The sequence below is a fragment of the Condylostylus longicornis genome, unplaced genomic scaffold (assembly GCF_029603195.1).
Source record: "Condylostylus longicornis isolate FDR11 unplaced genomic scaffold, ASM2960319v2 ptg000081l, whole genome shotgun sequence".
Classification (NCBI taxonomy): Eukaryota; Metazoa; Arthropoda; class Insecta; order Diptera; family Dolichopodidae; genus Condylostylus; species Condylostylus longicornis.
Genome location: NW_026578049.1, coordinates 416,074 through 435,934, shown reverse-complemented (window position 1 = coordinate 435,934; position 19,861 = coordinate 416,074). Strand labels below are relative to the sequence as shown.

The 19,861-nt window shown below is 24.8% G+C and overlaps 2 protein-coding genes across 2 annotated transcripts; one reads left to right on the top strand and one right to left on the bottom strand.

The window, feature by feature from the left end:
- Positions 1 to 12,152: 12,152 nt before the first annotated feature.
- On the bottom strand, positions 12,153 to 16,860 carry LOC129613155 (inosine-5'-monophosphate dehydrogenase). Its single transcript, XM_055527110.1, has 4 exons — positions 16,506 to 16,860; positions 16,293 to 16,443; positions 15,201 to 15,858; positions 12,153 to 13,936 (listed from the first exon to the last, which is right to left on the bottom strand). The coding sequence occupies exons 1-4, from the start codon at positions 16,610 to 16,612 to the stop codon at positions 13,293 to 13,295; spliced, it is 1,560 nt and encodes a 519-aa protein (XP_055383085.1). The 5' UTR covers positions 16,613 to 16,860; the 3' UTR covers positions 12,153 to 13,292.
- Positions 16,861 to 18,113: 1,253 nt separating this feature from the next.
- LOC129613156 (40S ribosomal protein S2) lies at positions 18,114 to 19,645 on the top strand. Its single transcript, XM_055527111.1, has 2 exons — positions 18,114 to 18,193; positions 18,758 to 19,645. The coding sequence occupies exon 2, from the start codon at positions 18,759 to 18,761 to the stop codon at positions 19,569 to 19,571; it is 813 nt and encodes a 270-aa protein (XP_055383086.1). The 5' UTR covers positions 18,114 to 18,193; position 18,758; the 3' UTR covers positions 19,572 to 19,645.
- Positions 19,646 to 19,861: the final 216 nt, after the last annotated feature.

Genomic DNA, 19,861 nt, shown 5'->3' with positions numbered 1-19,861 from the left:
TCATTGGAACTATCGGAATGACGATGGCATCACTTTAAAGTAAAATTTTCTAAAATCTTATCTTATAAAATAAACTTTTATAAATTAGTACTGAAAATGAACTCGAATTTCAAAATCAAACTAAATATGGAAGATGTTTATTTACAAATTCATTCAAGTACTTACCATTAATTTACATACATATATATATTATACAGCATATGTAAGCCTTTTTTGAGTTTGACTAATTCATGTAATTTTCATTTAATTCACAAGTCACCTTATCCTCAAGTAACGAAATTAATCCTACAATATTTAAAATAAAATTCAAATTAAATAAGAGCAGAAAATTTTTAAAAATTACAATAATGTAACCCTGTCCACAAAACTTTCTGATTTCATTATCTCGCTATCTTTTATATATGTAGGAGTGTAGATAGTATTATCAATATTGTACAAGTACCATTCAAGATGATTGATTGTAAAATTTTATAAAATATTAAACTACATATATGCTTATAATATTTTATGAACATAAAAATAAATTGCTAAATATATAAGTTAAAAAAGAAATAATCATATAATGCATAATTTTGTTATAAATTTTAAACAATTCTTTATAGTAGAATAAGGTACTTGCTCTCCTTTAAAAAAAATATATTTTAAATTACCAAAATACAATAAAATTTATACAGCTACATTTTTTTGGAAAAAAAAAAGAAATTTTAAACTGACCATATTTTGTCCAAAAAAAAAAAAATTGAACACAAATCCCATTTCCTACGTGTTCTTTTTATCTGCATTTAAGAAAATTTTTGAAGAAATAATAACAATAAGGATTTTACTTTATTTTTTTTTCGGTTTTCCCTAAAGGATTTCAAAATACAACATAAATAGAATGCTGTAATATAAAATACAGGTATCCCTTGCTTAACAACGTTTTTGGAACTGAAAATTTACGACGTAAATCGAAATGATGTTATACGAGGTACATAAACATAACGAGGTACATACAAAAATTTGTAATAAACACTTACGTACACATTCTTTTTTATTTATGAAATAATAAACAACAATTATGTATGTCCTATAAACTTAAAAATTTATTTAAATTTTTTGTCGAATATTTGAATTTTGAATTTTAAAAACAGCTGTCACTTGTAAAAAAATGTCATAAAAACAATGACAGTTACCTAGGTACATAAAAAAAAAATGGATGGAATTGAAAAAATCGATTTTCAGGGTCAGACAAAAAATTTAATTATCAAAATGAAAAGCAAAATTTTTTTTGGTAAGAAATTTACTTCGGAAAAAAAAAAGGTTTTAAACGAGAGAAACAACCACGTCATATAAATTAGTGGTATTAAAAATTAAAAGAGCGTAAATCGAAGTGTCGTATATTGAGGAGGCGTAAATCAAGGGATACCTGTATAAACATTGTATGTTTGTATTACACAATACAATAATATAAAAATTTCTAATAAATTGCAAGTAATTTTACAATTTTTATTTCTTTATTCACTCTTTTTTTTCACTCATATTTGGCAAAAAGGGCAGCTAAAAACACTTTATGGTCATTGAACATTTTTGTAAATTTTTTTCTCTTTTTTTTTTCCTATAATCAACTACTTATACAATTTTATATAAATAATTTATGTGTATAATGTTGTATGTATACGCAGTATATGTGCGGTGATAATAATGCTATGGTCATATTTGGTATAGATATCTAATAAAATATGAATGACTTTATAATAAAATATTTTTTTTGCTTATGTGAAATGTACGTGAACGTATGTCATTTCCCTTAACGATCATAAATTATTTATATTCGAAAAAAAATTGCATATTATAAATATTTTCTTAAATTATGTAATAAAAATTAAATTTTTATATATGTAGGTATATCATATTATAAAATTTTTTTTTTTTGAAATTGTGATATTATTTAAGATAATGTAAGGAAATATTTTAAAAAAGAAATATCACTTTGGTATACACACTCTTTAAAGGCTTAATAGTAGAATTAGTATTTTTTTTTCTTTTTGTTAGTTGGTTAGTTAGTTAGTTAGAAGAAAGAGGTGGTACCGTCAACACTGCCATCCAGGACTAGACCAATTGAAGGCCCATCGGCATTCCTCTTCCAATACACCCCACCAAAACCATTCAATACCAACAAGCGCTCCCTATAGCTTCTCCAATCCATCAAAGCGATATCTTTCCATTCTATAAATTAATGCTCTTAAAAAAAATATATAAGAATATTTAAAAAAAGTAATTTAAAAAATCATTAAATTAATGTTTTCACACCCGGTAAATTAATAAATCTATTTGTAGTATATAAAATAGGACTAGTATGCCTTTAGTTTACCAATTCCCGACTTGTTACGTTGGGGTCACCACCAATTATAATGGTACTCCTGTCTAACAGCAATGAAATTTAATAAAAAACAATACGTTTATTTTATTCTTTATTCTTTGGTAACTTCTTTAAGACTAACTTATAATAAATATAATCATTGTAGAATATATACACTAAAATATATTGAGAGAAAGTATGTATGCTTAAAGTGGTGAATAAGGTGTTGTTACTGTTGTACCGTTAGATAACAAGAGAATTCTCATTGTTGTTCTATCAATAAATTACGTTCTCATGTCATAATTACCGGAGGTGAATTTTGCATAATATTATATTCAATATTTTACTTGTTAATCTAAGAAAGTGATATTGTTATAAAGCAATAAAATATAAACACAATAATACTTTCCCATCACAAACATTTAAAAGTGTTATTAATTTCATTTTTTGTCTCTCTTCATTTACGTTCTTTAAAATTTATAATTGCATTTAATAAAAATAAAAAAAAAATTTATAATTTAATAAATAATCATTTTATTAACTTATATACTTAAACCCTACTTAAACTTTTTTATAAAATAAATTCGTGATTACAAGCAACAGGTACCGCAGTCTTATATGTAGTTTATTCGCAATCCGAATACCGCCACATTTAATGCCTATTTTTCTGTTAAAATCTATAGTTAATGTAAGTACTTAATTTTTAATAATTAGTTTTTTTTTTTGCAATAATCTACCCAGCTTTTTTGCAAAAATTTTGTTGACGCAGCCTTTTTTTTTTTGTTCCAAAATTTTATATCAGAGCAATTTTTGTCATATTATAATAAAATAATAATTTTTAATATATTTTTTAACCTGTTAAGTATGTTTTTGTTAAAGATAGGCTTTAAATCACTTTTAAATGTACGCTATTATTTCAGGAATACTTTTTTGGTTGACACAAAATTTACGCTTATAGTATAGCTTAAAAATTTAGACTAAGTAAATTTATCGAAATTAGTGATATTTCTTGAGAATACTAAAAATATAAATATCAAAATTAATATTGAAAATTTAACAATTATTATAGGTAATGTCCATTGAAAATTATTAACAGTCGGAATTGGTTATAACAGTCGGAAAAAAAAACATTATTTACTCAACCATATCACATGAAATCTGTACAGAATTTTATAAAAGCTATGTACTCGTATATATTCCAAAGGAATTATTGCTCTCTAAAAACCTGTTTATAATTTCTGAAACTTTTTAAATTTCTAAAGGAATGTCTTTTAATTCTCAAAGTATCAGTAAAAAATTTATAATCAATTCATTTCAATTACCATACTTAATATCCAAAGTTAAAATTCAGTAAAATAAAAAAAAAAATTATATTATTATTTAAATCATATGTGAACATATTCACACACACATACATATATATGTTTATTTATTTACAAGTTTGTTGAATCCGAAGTTAATCACAAGTGAATTCTTTATCTCTTTCCTCCCTTGAATCCTGCTTCAAATTTTTTATTATAAAAAAAAAACATAAAAAAAAAATACAAAATCCTCAATTTTTATCGTACATTAACCACTTTAATAATCAAAATAAACCTTTTATAAGGTAATAAATTTTTTTTTTATTGTAACATACATATATATGTATATGCACTATCAATGTAAATCTTAAAAGTCCTTTTGATAAAAAAATAAAGCACAAAGAAAAGGAAAAATCTAATAAAATTAACTCTTTTTTTTTTTTTGTTGAAAATTTTTTTTATATTCTAACAATTTTTTAAAGATTTTATTCTTTCCTTAAACAAAACAAGAAAAAAAAATCTATAATATTAAAAGTAAGTGCGAGAAATTTACAATTTTCAATGTATTTCAAGTATTTTAAGGGGTGGAAAATGAACCGCACTACTTTCTTTCACTTTTTAAAGAAAAAGGATTGACTAAATTATATTGAGAGTTAAGTTGATGAATCAATGACATTCAATAATTTTTTTTTCTTCAAACACTTTTATATTATTCCAATTGATTACATTTTTCGGTTTCAAGGATATTTTATTCGGTTACAAGCATAATAAATGACAAAAACAAAATAAAAAATAGAAAAGGGAAAAATAAAATAACAGTTTCCTTGTTTCCTTGTTGTTTTTTTTTTTTTGCCCCAATTATGTTTATCAATTTCATAACAAAAAGCGTAAAATATCAAGTGGCTGTTGAACAATATAAGAATGAAGAAAAAATAAAATAAAATAGAAAGGATAAAAAAATCCTTTTATTCAGTTTTTTTTTTACTTATAAAATTATTTTCTTTTTCTTGCCTTTCATACAACATATACCTAGCTAGATTCTAGAATATTATTTCTTAAAAGGATTGCTTTAATATTTCACGGTTCTCGTATTCATATTTATTTTGGAAAGGCATTGAAAGAGCAACCCAAAATTCATATCACGTTTTTTTTTTTTTATCTTCAAACTTTTCAAATCATATTTACATATGTATGTACTAGTTTAGTATTATAACCCGTATCCTTGAGTGAGCATATGTAAAATTATGTTATGGTATACTGTGTATGACCACACTGTATTGAATATATTATGCTATTTATGTATACATAATATGTATAGGTATTGGACAATTTCAAAGGGGTAAGATTTTGAAAAAAAGAAATAAAATTAATCAAGAAGATGAAAAACACATTACACTTATATTTAATATGCTTATATTTGAATGCAAAAAATAAATTTTATTTAAGTAGTAGAATTTTATTCAAAAAAGTATTGTTTTCTTATGAATACTCGTAGGTTGTAAAATTAAAGATTAAATTCTTTTAACTTCTTAGTCGGTTTATTGAAAACAAGTACTTTAATTAATTAATAGTAATTGATCTTCAAGAATATTCCATAAAGGATATGTTTGTTATTGTCATTATAATTATAAAAACATTTAGAAAATTAATTTTCTTAAAATACCGCAAAAAGCTCGCTAAAATTTTTAAAATTAACATAAATATGTCCATCCCGTCTCTCGTAAATGTAATTTATATTATGAAATGGTTTTCGAAACAAAACATTCAAAGGCGAGTATATGCGAATTTTTAAACAAAAATTTATTTTCCTAAGCTTTTCGACTACATTAATTATTATAGTGTTTAAAACCCTCCTCGTAAACGCTCCTTATTTGAAACTTGAAGCCTCGAAATGAAAATTTGCAGAAAAGTCTCAGAACAAAATTTTGTTGAGCGCTTCCTTTTCTTAATAGGTGCTTTAATTTAAGAAATTATAAGTTTTCTTTATCACTTATTGGGAATTAAATTAAAATAATTGTGTTGCTGTTACAAAAAAAATTGACGACTGTATTCTTACAAACAAATCTTACATACAATTTATTTAAAAAAAAATCACAGGGTTAAGAAAATTTTTATTTAAATTAATTATTTTATATTATAATTCAAATATAATTATTATTCATATTAATCTTACAAATAACTAAATAATATTCACGTGCAATGTAAAAGTAAAAATATCTTAATATTATTTGCATTAACAAAAAAAGAAAACCAATCATCTACATTGAGTTCTTTAAAATATTAAGTCATACCATTGGTATCAATTGCAATTAATTTGCAATATATAAAATGTATGTGTATATTATAAAGAATATTGAATAAATAAAGTACATATGGCATTAAACAGGTAAACATTTGATCAGACAGTCAAATTGTTCAATCATCAAAAATTCATTATTATTTCTAAATACAAATATAAAATTCAAACAAAATATATATATATATGTGCAAACATACATAACATATATGTATTTTTAATGTGTAACTTGAAACAATTCATTATTTTTTTTTTTCGTTTTGCTTTTTCAATTGTACAAATTCAAATAATTATATAAACATTTTATAATTTAATATTTAAGTAAACTGTAATTATTTTATTCATTATGATCAATGCAAAACTGAAATCATGTGAAACATATGAGGGTTAATTTTAAGCCATTTATGAAATGAAATAAAGGAGCTATATGTATGTGGTATTTGGGATTATACGGATAAATTTTTGAATAAAAAGTAAAATATACAATATATATCTATAATATTCTTAAATCTAGAATAATTGAAAGTTTTTGAATGTTAAAAAATCAAATTCATTAATTTTAATTTTAAAATTTTATTATTGAATTAAATTCTCATTAAATATGTAGACCAGATGCACCTAATGTTCATAAATAATTTTTAAAGTAAAAGAATTTTAATGTAAGTATTTGTAAAATGTATGTATAAAAAATAAATGTGAACAATGTGAACAAAGACTAAATTTTCTTGTGCATAAATATGGAATAATTTTATTGAAAATTATTTAACTCGCATATTTGGCAAAGAATTCATATTTTATGAAATGTTATGCAAAAGAAAGGTAATCATTCATAATAATATTTTGTACAAAAAACCACATACCACGTTCAATGGTAATTGGTAAAAAAAAATCTAATTTCGTCGCCTTAAATCTCTAAGCCTCAGTCTAATCAACATTTTGAAGATTTCGATAAAAGTACAATTAAAATTTTACCAATTATTAATTATTAACAAATTTATTTTATCCGAATAAAACTTAAATTTTATATATTTAAGAAAAATACTTAAATTTTTCTTTTTTTTTTTAAATAACAAATGCATTTTATTTAAAGTTAATATTTAAATTAGTTTTGATTTAAGGCAACGTGTTACAATATTTCTTTACAACATTTTACAATCAATACACGTACACATCAACATATTATAATATATTTTATAAGTAAATTGTACATATGCAATTATACATGATTTTAATTTAAAATTAATATTATAAAATCTCATTTTTTAAAATTAGGTATCCATAATCATCAATGTACATAGCATCCAATCATCTTATATGATTTTTCAAAGCATTTTTCAACAGAACATATAACTAAGACTTAAAATATAGAACTAATTTTATGGCAGCTTAAAAAGAAGATTTATTATTGATTTTTTTTTTTAGCAATTCTTAAAAATAGAGCAATATTTGAATCAAATACACGTATTGGTAAAGGTGCACTAAAAAAACACAAAATTTAAAATTAAATTTTTGGATTTCATAGTACTTCATTTCTATTTTTTACAGCATTCTTTAATTATTAATATATATTCATAATTTTTTTTTTATTAAATACAAAAAAAATGATTATATTGAAATTTTTTAAAACACAGATATTAAAAGTGGATTCTATCTTAGCTTTTTGAAGAATTTCTTTATGGATGAAGATGTTTTTGATCGAAGTAAATTTAGTTTAAAAAAAAGTTTAAGAATAAAAACATAAAACATATATAATAAAAATTGAATATAAAATTTTGCATTTTCTTTATTTATTTATGTACTAAAATTATATTAATTTAGTTTTAAGATAAAATTTTCTTTAATAACAATAACAAAAAAAATCGCTATTTTAAACATTATTAATTCATATTTATTCGATTTTAAAAGGAAATTTAACAAATTTGGTTAATAAAATAGAAAAGAAATTTTATCTAGTAATTATGAGAACATTTTTTTATACCCGTACGAACGTATGTTCGAAGGGTATACTAAATTTGCCTTACCGTTTGTAACGCTAAGAAATAACGGTGTTAGATATAGACTCAAGTGTATGTTTTTGATCAGCGTCAAATTCTGAGTTGATTTAGCTTTGTCTGTCCGTCCGTCCGTCCGTCCGTCCGTCCGTCCGAACGATAACTCAAAAACTAATTGAGCTAAGTTCACCAAATTTTCACAAATGATTTATTGTAGTAAGTGCCAGAACCCTATTTAAATTGGACATGATCGGGGTACCGGTTCGGGTAGCTGCCATACAACTTCAAAATTTATTTGGCTATATCTCAGAAACTATAAAAGTTATGGTATTGAAATTTCACACAAACGAATATATTAGTAGGGCCAATGTCTCACATAAAAGTCGTTGAATTTACTTGGCTCCTTCTGGTACCTGCCATACAACTTGCAAAATTATTTGGCTATATTTCAGAAACTATTAAAGTTATGGTATTGAAATTTCACACAAACGAATATATTAGTAGGGCCAATATGTCACATAAAAGTCGTTGAAATTACTTGGCTCCTTCTGGTACCTGCCATACAACTTCAAAAGTTATTTGGCTATATCTCAGAAACTATAAAAGCTGTGATATTGAGATTTCACACAAGTGAATATATTAGTAGGGCCGATGTGTCTCGTAAAAGTCGTTGAAATTACTTGGCTCCTTCTGGTACCTGCCATACAACTTCAAAAGTTATTTGACTATATTTGAGAAACTATTAAAGCTATGGTATTGAAATTTCACACAAACGAAAATATTAGTAGGACCAATGTGTCTCATAAAAGGTGTTGAAATTACTTGGCTCCTTCTGGTACCTGCCATACAACTTCAAAAGTTATTTGACTATATCTCAGAAACTATAAAAGCTGTGATATTGAGATTTCACACAAGTGAATATATTAGTAGGGCCGATGTGCTTGATAAAATTCGCTAAAATTTCTTGGCTCTTTCTGGTAGCTGCCATACAACATCAATAGTAGTTTGGCACAACCAGTATTTTGAATAACACATAGTACTGAAATTTTGCATAAATTAATATGGTAATACGGCAACTTAAAGTCATAGTCTGCCCCATAGTTAGTTATGGCACATTAGTTATTCGCACATACGATAACAAATTCGTACGGGTATCACAGAGTTGACAAGGTCAACTCTATTTTTTTTCTCGTTTCATTTTAAAATTAATTTTATTTAATTATTTAATAATAAATCTGTTTAAATCATCTACATATATAAGAATTTGAAAATTTGAAGTTTGTCCGTTTTATGTTAACATTTAATAAATAGAATTAGAATTTATTTAATAATTTTTTTTTTAATTTTTTAATAACAATAAAGTTTTTTTTTACATACAAACATCGTACTTCATATAATAATGAAAGTAAGTAGGTAACAAAAATTGCTATTAAAAATTAAATTTTTTAAAATATGATTAAAATCGATACTTTAAATATTTTAAACATTATTAAAATTATGAAAATCTACTAAGTATTTTAAATTTTATTAAAAATTTATACCATTTGTTAGAATAAAGGCATCAAAATGAAAAGTACATGACCGATTTTCATATTGCATTATGAAAAAAAATTTTAAATATTAGAAATAAATTTAACAAAATATTTGTTAATATTAGTTAACAAAATAAACAATAAATAAAATTTAATAGAAATAATTGATAATTTTAAATTTCAATCTAATTGTAATATACAAATTTCATTAAAAAGATATGTACAATTTGCATTATAAAAGAATTTTCTAAATTTTTTAATTTTTTTCTATATTTGGTACTATTAAAATGGTTTAAGGTTTGTTATTTTAAAATCAATACTTCGTAAATTTTATAATAATGCACAAATATAATTTGAAAATTATGATATTTTCTTATTTTAAATTTAAAAACATATATTTAAAAATACTGTAAAAATAAATTTTTCTCTTAATTCAGTTTTTTACAAAAAATTACTTTTAATTCAGTTTTTCGCTTCGCTTAATTATTTACGTAAATTTGTCAAACTGTTTGCCTTCTGAAACAAATAATTTTATATTATATAAATTATATAAATAATATTAAAAGTTTTTATTTAAGATAATTAATATTAAAATTTTGCAGTCACACAATAATTCAAATTTTCTTATAAAAAGGAAATAAATTTGTTAAACATCATTATATAAACTAAATGTTATAATAGAAATATTAAAATATAGAAATAAGTAAAATTTTGTAATGGTAATGAATAAAGTATTTTGTTTTTAAAAATAAAAGTATTTAAGTAAGATTAATAATTATAAATGCACTGAATTTCGTTTATTTTTAAATATTATTCCAAAAAAGTAGTATTGCATTTTTAATTTTTGAATTGAACTGTATACATTAAATGTATACTCCAAACACTCCAAAAAACTCCAGACACATACTGAATTTCCACAATTCTCAGTCCTTTCTTTTCCCAGTTTTTCATGCAATTTTTAAATGTCCATACCTGATATTTCATACTTGCTTTAAAATTTCTAAAAAATTAATGTCTCATAGAATTATTAAAACTTAAATAATTTTCTGTAATAAAAAAAATAAAACTTTAAAGTAAGTATATGTATTAAATAAATATTACAATCTTTTTTTAATTTTTATATATTTTTATTTCTCTTTATTCTTTAAGAACATTTATTATAATTACAATTGATAAAATATAAACTTAAATATTATGAAATAAATTTTATTTATTCAATTTAATAATAATTGTTATACATTTAAAAACTACTTATTTTGAATTAACAATTTTATATTTTTGTATTTTGAAAAAACTTCTTTATGAAAGTAATTTCTCGATGAATGTAACATTAAGTAAGACACACCATATCCATATTTATACACAACATTTATTAAACATAAGAACAAACATATAATTATGTATACACTCATTTCAGAAATTATTTCAAATATTATTTGCCATATTCTTTTCTTTTCTTTAAAAAATGTATAGTGCATAAATTATGTGAATAAAAAAAACATTGTTTAAACCCAATATATTTTCACTTTTATAAGATAATTAAAAAAAAAAAAAAAACAAATAAATAAAAGACATGTTCATTTAAAAAAATCAATCCCTAATTATTTACAAAATCAAAATATTTATTTTACAATTTATTTATCTAGACCTGATAAATTACTTAAGTTTCCATACACCATTAATTAATTTCAAGCACTAATTATTTAAGATCACTTGCGCTTAAATTTTGATAAACCTATTTAAGTAAATATATGAATTATTTTGACCATAGACGCCAGTTAGTTTTTACTTTTTTATCATGTATACAGATACATATATATTTCATTTAGAATTACATATAAAATAAATAATTCTATTAAATAGTAGTATGTATACATTAACATACTAAATTATTTCTTGTACTATTATTCTTTATTACGATTATGTTTGAAATTTTATATTATCAAAAAATACTCTTCAATTAAATCTTTAATCGTCATAACTTTTGTTATATTTTTAACTTATTTATAAATTGATGTACTGTTAAAGAATGAAAGCATTCTAAGTTGATTTATGCAATTTAAATCAGTATTTAATTTTTTTTAAATATTTTTTTTTTGTAATATATTATTAATGGGTATGTATACATGCTAGATAGTATTGCTGATTAACTGATAATATGCTTCTTATATCTAACAGCAAACTTTTTGAAATGAAATGCATATTTTTGTAAAATAATAAAATTTAAACACATGATTTTTTGCAAAATTTTACACATACGATTTATATGGCAATGGAATTTTCTAAATTCAACATGAGCGTATACATATGTAAATAATTATTTATACACATTTTATTCATCTGAAAAATTTTTATGGAAAATTCAAATTTTAACTTCTGAAAGTACACATGAAACTTAATTTTTTGTAATATGTAGTGTGAAATTATTTAATATTATTATGATCGTCTTATAGATTCAATAGTTTCAACTACTTATAGTATATATATATATATAATAAAATTGTAAAACATTTCTTATATTTTAATTTATGCACTCAATCTTATATTTCTATTTATTTGTAAAATTATTTTTAAAAGTTATTTATTGTGTTATTCATTAGTATTGTAAAACATATTTTTTTTTTCAAAAGAAACTTTATTTTAGATTTACTTCAGCAATTTAAATGCCACCAGATTTTTTAAGGTTCAACAGTTTTTGTGAAAATTTTTCATTTACAAAAGAAATCTCATTACATGCTTTTGATTTAGTAACACAATTGAAGGTAAGAAACATTCGCGAGTTTGTAAAAATCCAAAGACTTTATGAAATTTTAATTTACCGCCTTTGATCAAAATATTAATGGAACCTAATTCATGGCATCTCAAACAGTTTAAAATTTAAATTATTTTCACAAAAAAATACTTCTGATTATAAATATCTAAATACAGAAACTTTTAATCTTTAGTAATATTTTGATATTCCATTTTACGACATAAATAACATTTTTCATTGCTACTAATATTAAAAGTGCGCTATTATTACGTTAACAATGATAATTTTGAAAATAGGTTTAAATGTCAATTTAAAACAAATTTTACAAACAATTTTTTTATTGTTTCAGCCACTCATCGTTAAATTATGTAAAAATGATAGAAAAAAAAATCCATTTAAGTGAAAAATGCAGTTTTGATTGTAAAAAATTTGCAGATTTTAAATATTTAAAATTATTTTAATGCAACAAAACAATTATCTAACTCAATATCTTGAAATTTGGGTAATTAGTTAAATACGAAATTCAAAAATTAACCGGTTGCCCTTTTTACAAAATAAAAAATAAACTCAGCTGAACTGAACTTAATACTTAAGTAATAAAGTTAGCTAAATTTCATAACTATCAAATCACAACAAGTTTAGCTAATTGAAAAATTATGATTTTATAACCAATCTACATTTCCTGCATTATTTTTTTTTTTTTGTGAAATCTGCATCGGTGGAAAATTTACATTCTGTTAGAACTTTTATTTGGAATTTTTGGTGGTTTAACACTCTATTTACTAAGTTCAATAATAAGGGTCCATTATTTAACTGTGACTAAACTTAAGCTATACTTAATAAATATTCCTATGTAGTTTCAATTGTTTCCAATCAATTGTTTTAAATTTCATTATAAAACCACACTATCATATAAATTTTTTTACTGTTTGCTGCACAGTTTTACTATAATGTGGTTCATTAATATAACGATCACCGGTACATAACATAGTGTTATTAGTAGAGGTAGACCGTGTGTTATTTGAATTTGATATTGCTGAACTAAGTGTGGAAAAAGAATTATTGAAAAATGTTGTCGAATGTTAGAAGAGGCGTTTTTCATAACTAAAGAGACCATGAACATTTCCTTCTATTTGTGCTGATTGTGTACGTTTCATAAATCTTAATTCTCCAGAATCAATCATATCTATTAAATCTTTTAATGATTTAGCTCCTATGTCTTGGCAACTATGTTGTAAACCGCACTCCAAATATGGTAGAAAACGTAAAACAGAACCTTTATCGGCAATACTGCCGCTGACACCCTGAGCTATTTTTAATTTGTCCATTTCAGTGTGATAATAACGACTTAGTGCTCCCTTACCATCTTTACGTTCCATTGCCTCTAAACTTCCCATACCACGATACTTCTTCAGGCGAACGCCTTCAGAAAAGAAATATTCTCCTGGTGCTTCAGATGTGCCAGCTAGTAAGGAACCCATCATTACTGCTGAAGCTCCTAATGCCAAAGCTTTCATTATATGTCCTATAGATTGAATACCCCCATCAGCAATGACGGGAACACCAAATCTTCTTGCATACGCGGACACTTGATATACAGCAGTTGCTTGCGGACATCCACAAGCCATCACCTCTTGTGTTATGCAAATTGAACCACTTCCCATACCAACACGCAGTCCGTCAACACCAGCTTCAATTAAATTTTTAGCTTGTGCTCTTGTTACAACTGTAAATAAAAAAAACGAAAGAACAAATGGAACTTTTTGTAACTTTAATAAAGAAAGGTAATTTTATATTTGGAAAGATTATTATTTGGAATAATTACTAACAACCATAATATTAAGCGATTTGTGCAGAAAAATACATTACATAATTTGCTTCTACTTCTTGTTTTTTCATGAAAGGTAAACAGCTCAGAGATACGAATAGCCAAGTTTTCTGAATATTATTACAATTTTGCATATCACATAATTTTATAATTCAATGACAAATAATTGTGCATACAAAGCTTATAAGAACAACAATTAAAACAAACAAAATACCTACTCATTTCTTTCGAAAAGAAGATATGACACATTTTTTGATACACCATGCATGATTGAAAAATAAAATACAAAATTTTAAATTGTAATTTTTAATTTAAAATTCTAGAACACTTTTTTATTATTATTCTAAAATATTAGAATAATAATAAAAAAGCGTCCGAAACTTTTGTTACTAAAAACTAATTTGCAATTCCACAGGATTCAAAATTAGTTTCTATTAACATCGTATGAATATCAAGGTTATCTAGATTGCTGAAGCTGCTTTTCTCAATCAAGTGCTAACAACGAAATACAAGACAATTGTATATGTAAATTACAAGAAAATAGTTTCTGCAAGCTTTTAATAATTTTTTTTATTTCTTTATTCAACCAATTATATCTCAATAAGATAAAACCATGTTCTTCTTGGCTAAATCAAATTTCATATTTAAAACAACAAAATTTTAAAACGCTATTTTAATAATATTATAAATTTTAATAATGTTCAACGAAGTAACGTAGTTTTTTTCATAAGTAATTACTAATTAGCTATCTAAACTAATTACTTATAAAACAGAACAAGTAGAATGACCACTAATAGAAAAAATTTTATATCTACAATAAAATTTTAGAAGTTATTTGTTAAACACAAAATTTGCTTACAAGAATTACAAAATAAATAATTGGCGACAATTATTAAAAATCTATCATGAAGAGTGTGGTCAAAAAATATTTCCAAAACTTAATTGCAGGTGTAATTAATTTAAGTCATAAAAAAGAGAATAAAATAGCACTATCACGAAATACGCAAAAAAAAAAACCAAGAAAAAAATTGCGTGACCTATTAACATTATAGTAACTGAAAAAAAATAGGTATCCAGTTATTTATTGAAAAAGAAAATGAATTTCAAGGGCTTATCGAATATTAAAATATATCATAAATTATCTTGTCGTAAAGATATTTACCATTTCCACCAATAACTTGCAATTCAGGATACGTAGATTTAATATACTTGATCATTTCAACTTGATATATTGAGTTTCCTTGTGAAGAATCCAAAACGATAACATCAACACCATTTGCAACTAACAATTTCAATCTATCCTTATCTTCTGGTCTAGTCCCCATTGCTGCTCCAACTAATAATTGCTTATTACTATCCTTAGATGCATTGGGGTAACTTCTTGCTTTTTTTAAATCAGTACGAGCAATTAAAGCAACTAAATCTCCGTTTTCATTTACAATGGGTAATTTTCCTTTTTTGCTTTTTTCTAAAATATGATTTGCTTCTTGCAATGTTACACCTTTTCTTGCTGTAACCATATCTTCAACTTTTGTCATTATATCACCTAATTTACAATCAAGTTGCCCCTCACGGAAATCAATATCGCGTGATGTTACAATACCTAACAATCTACCACCAATTTTGCCATTACATGTAATTGGATATCCAGTAAAACCATTTTTACGTTTAGCTTCTAAAACATCTTCTACAGTATTTTCAGGTGCCATAACTAATGGATCACGAATAAAGCCATGTTTATATTTTTTCACTTTATGAACCTCATTTGCTTGATATTCTGCGGTACAATTACTGTGAATAATACCAATCCCACCACAAAGCTAAAAAGATACAAACAAAAATAAAAAACAAAAATTGCGGTTTATCTAATTGAGTAATTCCAAAGATAATTGAATGATTATTCAAATTTAAACATTTTTCTTTGGATAATAAAAAAAACTAACAATAATTATAAGACGACTTGTCTATACAAAATTAAAATACTTTAGTTATATGCGAACTACATATATTTGATACATTTTTCATTTGAATTATGGGTACACAAACTTGTTATGTAGGAAAAGATCAATTTATATATTTGCACAACATTCAATAGTTATGTGTATTTAATTACATCAAAAATATTAATTACTCAATGATAAGTTAACCTATACAATGATAATTAGAAAAATTTTGCACACTTATTCTACTTGTTAGATTCTTGATGAAATATTTTTAAATAAGGTTTTGAATTATGTATAGTATTACAACTTACTGCCATCGCAATTGCCATATCAGATTCTGTTACAGTGTCCATTGGAGAAGAAACGAGAGGTGCCCTCAAAGAAATGTTTTTTGTCAAAGGTGATGTCAAATCTACTTCTTCTGCTGTAAAATCTATGTAGCCAGGTAAAATAAGAAAATCACTGAAATTGAAAAAATATGTCTCGTATTTTTTATAAATTTCAATCATGTGAAATAAAATTACTTATAAGTCAAACCATCACTTGTTGCAAATAACTCATCTCTAGATAAACCATCTTTCAGGTCTAAATCCATGTGGTTGCTAATAGTGTCACCATTTCTCGGATTCATATTAGAATTTAGATACAAATACCAACCTTACTCTTCAATGATATATATCGTTCTGACTGGTATTCAAATAAAACGTCAAAGAATTTATTATTTATGTCTACCACTATAGGTATAAATATTTTTCAATGAACACACTACTATTTATTTTATGGCTTCTATTCAAATAGAAATAACCAAACTATTAAAAGTTAATGAACGCAAATATAACCTACTTCAGCAGCGGTGTTACTTTATACATATAAATTTCTTTTCATTTCTGTAAACTTGTGCTACTTTTGACGTTTTAGGTATTTGATATTATTGCCAATTGTCAAAATGCACGTGTATACAGAAAAATATTATAACAGCAAAGGCAACACTTGAAACTTGGCAAAATATAATTTTTAAAACTGAAATTTCAAGTACAATAGAATTATATTTAGTACAAAAGAATTAATTTTAGTACGTAGAATTTTATGATTTATGGCTTTTAAAGAACTAACTACTAGCGCCATGGTTTTTTCGTTTACTTTACTAACATAATTTTTTGTATCTTGGGAAGAAAGTAAAATAAGAAAAGAAATCATAGTAGTTACTTTGTTCAACCGCGTGATATGGTTGTAATTTTCCTTTAATTTTCTAGTTGTTGAAAATGGGGCAAGAGCGATTTCCGCGGCGAAATGTGAAAATTCACACAGAATACGCATATGCATTTAATTGGGACTGTCCAGAATCCAGTGAAATTCCCTATTATATAGGGAATTGTGGTATAATACAGATTTATTATTGATAATAAATCTAGGGATAATAATAAAAATAGGGATTAATATTAATAATAAATCCCTACAATACCGCTGGGGTTTTTTTTAACATTATCTGTTTTTATGTATGTGTAACATTATAATGTGAAATACGGTACAATTGATTTTGCCGTCCTCTGTTTCTGCGTCAACAACGGATATAATGCACCGTTACCGTTCACCGTTATGGTTCTGTTTCTACGAAAGCTTGTCTTCATTCTGTTAAAACGAACTTAAAGTGAAAAATTTTGCCTTTCAAAAATATACATACTTTAGGTCAAATATTGATGGCCCTGATAAATGATTTAAGACAGTTACTAACATATTTTATTGTCTTTTACAGTAAAATGAAATTTTGAGTACCTAAACTAATAAATTTCACAAATGCGATATTCCACTCACTCTTTTCACAATATTTCATGTTTCATTCTACACAAAAATTTCACTCACCAATACTTTCCTACAATTTTTAGTTTTTAGATCTGTAGTTTTATTTATTACTATAAACCTTTCTATCGGTATGTGTTTTAAATATGAAAAAATTTTAATTTCTATGCACTAAAATTTGAATGCATTTGAAAGTTTATGAAGAAAATATTCAGAAAATCCACTACATTTTTTTTTTCAAAATACGATTCATGAATTTATAAAATTGCAGCACTGTTCAACAATGAAATTCAACAATAGTAAATGTCAATTAGCTTCGTTGTATTCGGATTTGAAAAGAAAGTTTTCTTTTTTAATGGAATAACTTGCCTCGTTCATTCAGTTTTTGAGTTTATCCAAGACAACTGCAAATAAAGTGAGTAAATTTATTATAAAAAAAAAATTTAAATTTAATTTTGAATTAAATTTTTTTTCATAAAAAAAAAAGACGTAAATTTAATAGAGCTTAAATTTTTGTTCATCTTAAATTGTGAACATAATAAAATTTTAATAATTTTAAAATAAAAAAGTAACTTTGATATTAACCTATTCATACCAAAAACAAAATGGCGTAAATTATTTTCACGTGTTGCAGAAGTAAAAATATTTAGGAGATTATAATTAATTTAAACATTTTTTTGTTTTCAAGTTAGTTTAAATTGAGTTTATAATCGAAAGAAATTTTTTATGATAAAAGATACAATTGATCTTAAAAAATGGCGAATTTTCATAGACCACGTGTCTTCAAATATGTAGTTTGAGTAGCATATTAAATTTACGTATTTTTCTATATGATGATAAACATGGCTTTCCTTTTGCGGTTTCCACCAGAAGAGTTTTTTTAAAACTCTAAAGATGGCCTAGGACGTCTGACTTTAATTAGAATTTCATGTATTAATAATTTGTAAAGTACATTAGCTAATTATAACTTTGATTTCAGAATGGCGGACGCAGCTCCAGCCCGTGGTGGTTTTCGCGGAGGTTTTGGTGGACGTGGCCGAGGTGGTAGAGGAAGAGGTCGTGGCCGCGGTAGAGGACGTGGTCGTGGTGGAAAAGAAGATTCAAAAGAATGGAATCCAGTCACAAAATTAGGTCGCCTAGTCCGTGAAGGAAAAATTCATAATTTGGAGGAAATTTACTTATACTCTTTACCTATTAAAGAGTTTGAAATTATTGATTTCTTTTTGGGCGCATCATTAAAAGATGAAGTATTAAAAATTATGCCTGTACAGAAACAAACTCGAGCTGGTCAACGTACTCGATTCAAGGCATTTGTTGCAATTGGTGACAACAATGGGCACATTGGCTTAGGTGTTAAATGCAGTAAAGAAGTAGCAACTGCAATCCGCGGTGCTATTATCTTAGCTAAGTTATCTGTAGTACCTGTACGTCGAGGATATTGGGGTAATAAAATTGGTAAACCCCATACAGTACCATGCAAAGTAACAGGAAAATGCGGTTCAGTATCAGTACGTTTAATTCCAGCCCCTCGTGGTACTGGAATTGTATCAGCTCCTGTCCCTAAGAAACTTCTTACTATGGCTGGAATTGAAGATTGCTACACTTCTGCACGTGGTTCAACAGGTACTTTAGGTAACTTTGCCAAAGCAACATATGCTGCAATTGCCAAAACCTATGCATATTTAACACCAGATTTGTGGAAGGATAATCCACTTGGCCGTACACCGTACCAAGAATATGCAGATTTCTTAGCGCAAACCCATAAACCAGGCGTAAGATCCATCGAAGCCTAAAATAAATATTACTAAACAAAATAATTTCATAAATTTTTAATTTATGACATAAATAAAGAAAATCAAAACAACAATTTTATAGTTTTATTACTTGCACGTGCAGTTTAAAAAATGTCCAAAGAAATTTAGCTGCTATCTTATCGTAAAGTGTACTAGTTTAATTTTGCTTCATGGAGTAAAGTACATGCAACTGTAAATTAATATTTAACTTGTAAAATTAAAGATTTGCTTGAATTTTTGGCAATGTTCAAGAATTGTTTTAATTCGAATGGAATATGCGCATATGTATA

Coding starts and splice junctions, on each gene's coding strand:
- LOC129613155 (XM_055527110.1), bottom strand. CDS start 16,612: ATGAATCCGAGAAATGGTGACACTATTAGCAACCACATGGATTTAGAC. Junction 16,444..16,505: donor AGTGATGGTTTGACTTATAA/GTAATTTTATTT, acceptor TTTCAATTTCAG/TGATTTTCTTATTTTACCTG. Junction 15,859..16,292: donor ATATGGCAATTGCGATGGCA/GTAAGTTGTAAT, acceptor GTATCTTTTTAG/CTTTGTGGTGGGATTGGTAT.
- LOC129613156 (XM_055527111.1), top strand. CDS start 18,759: ATGGCGGACGCAGCTCCAGCCCGTGGTGGTTTTCGCGGAGGTTTTGGT.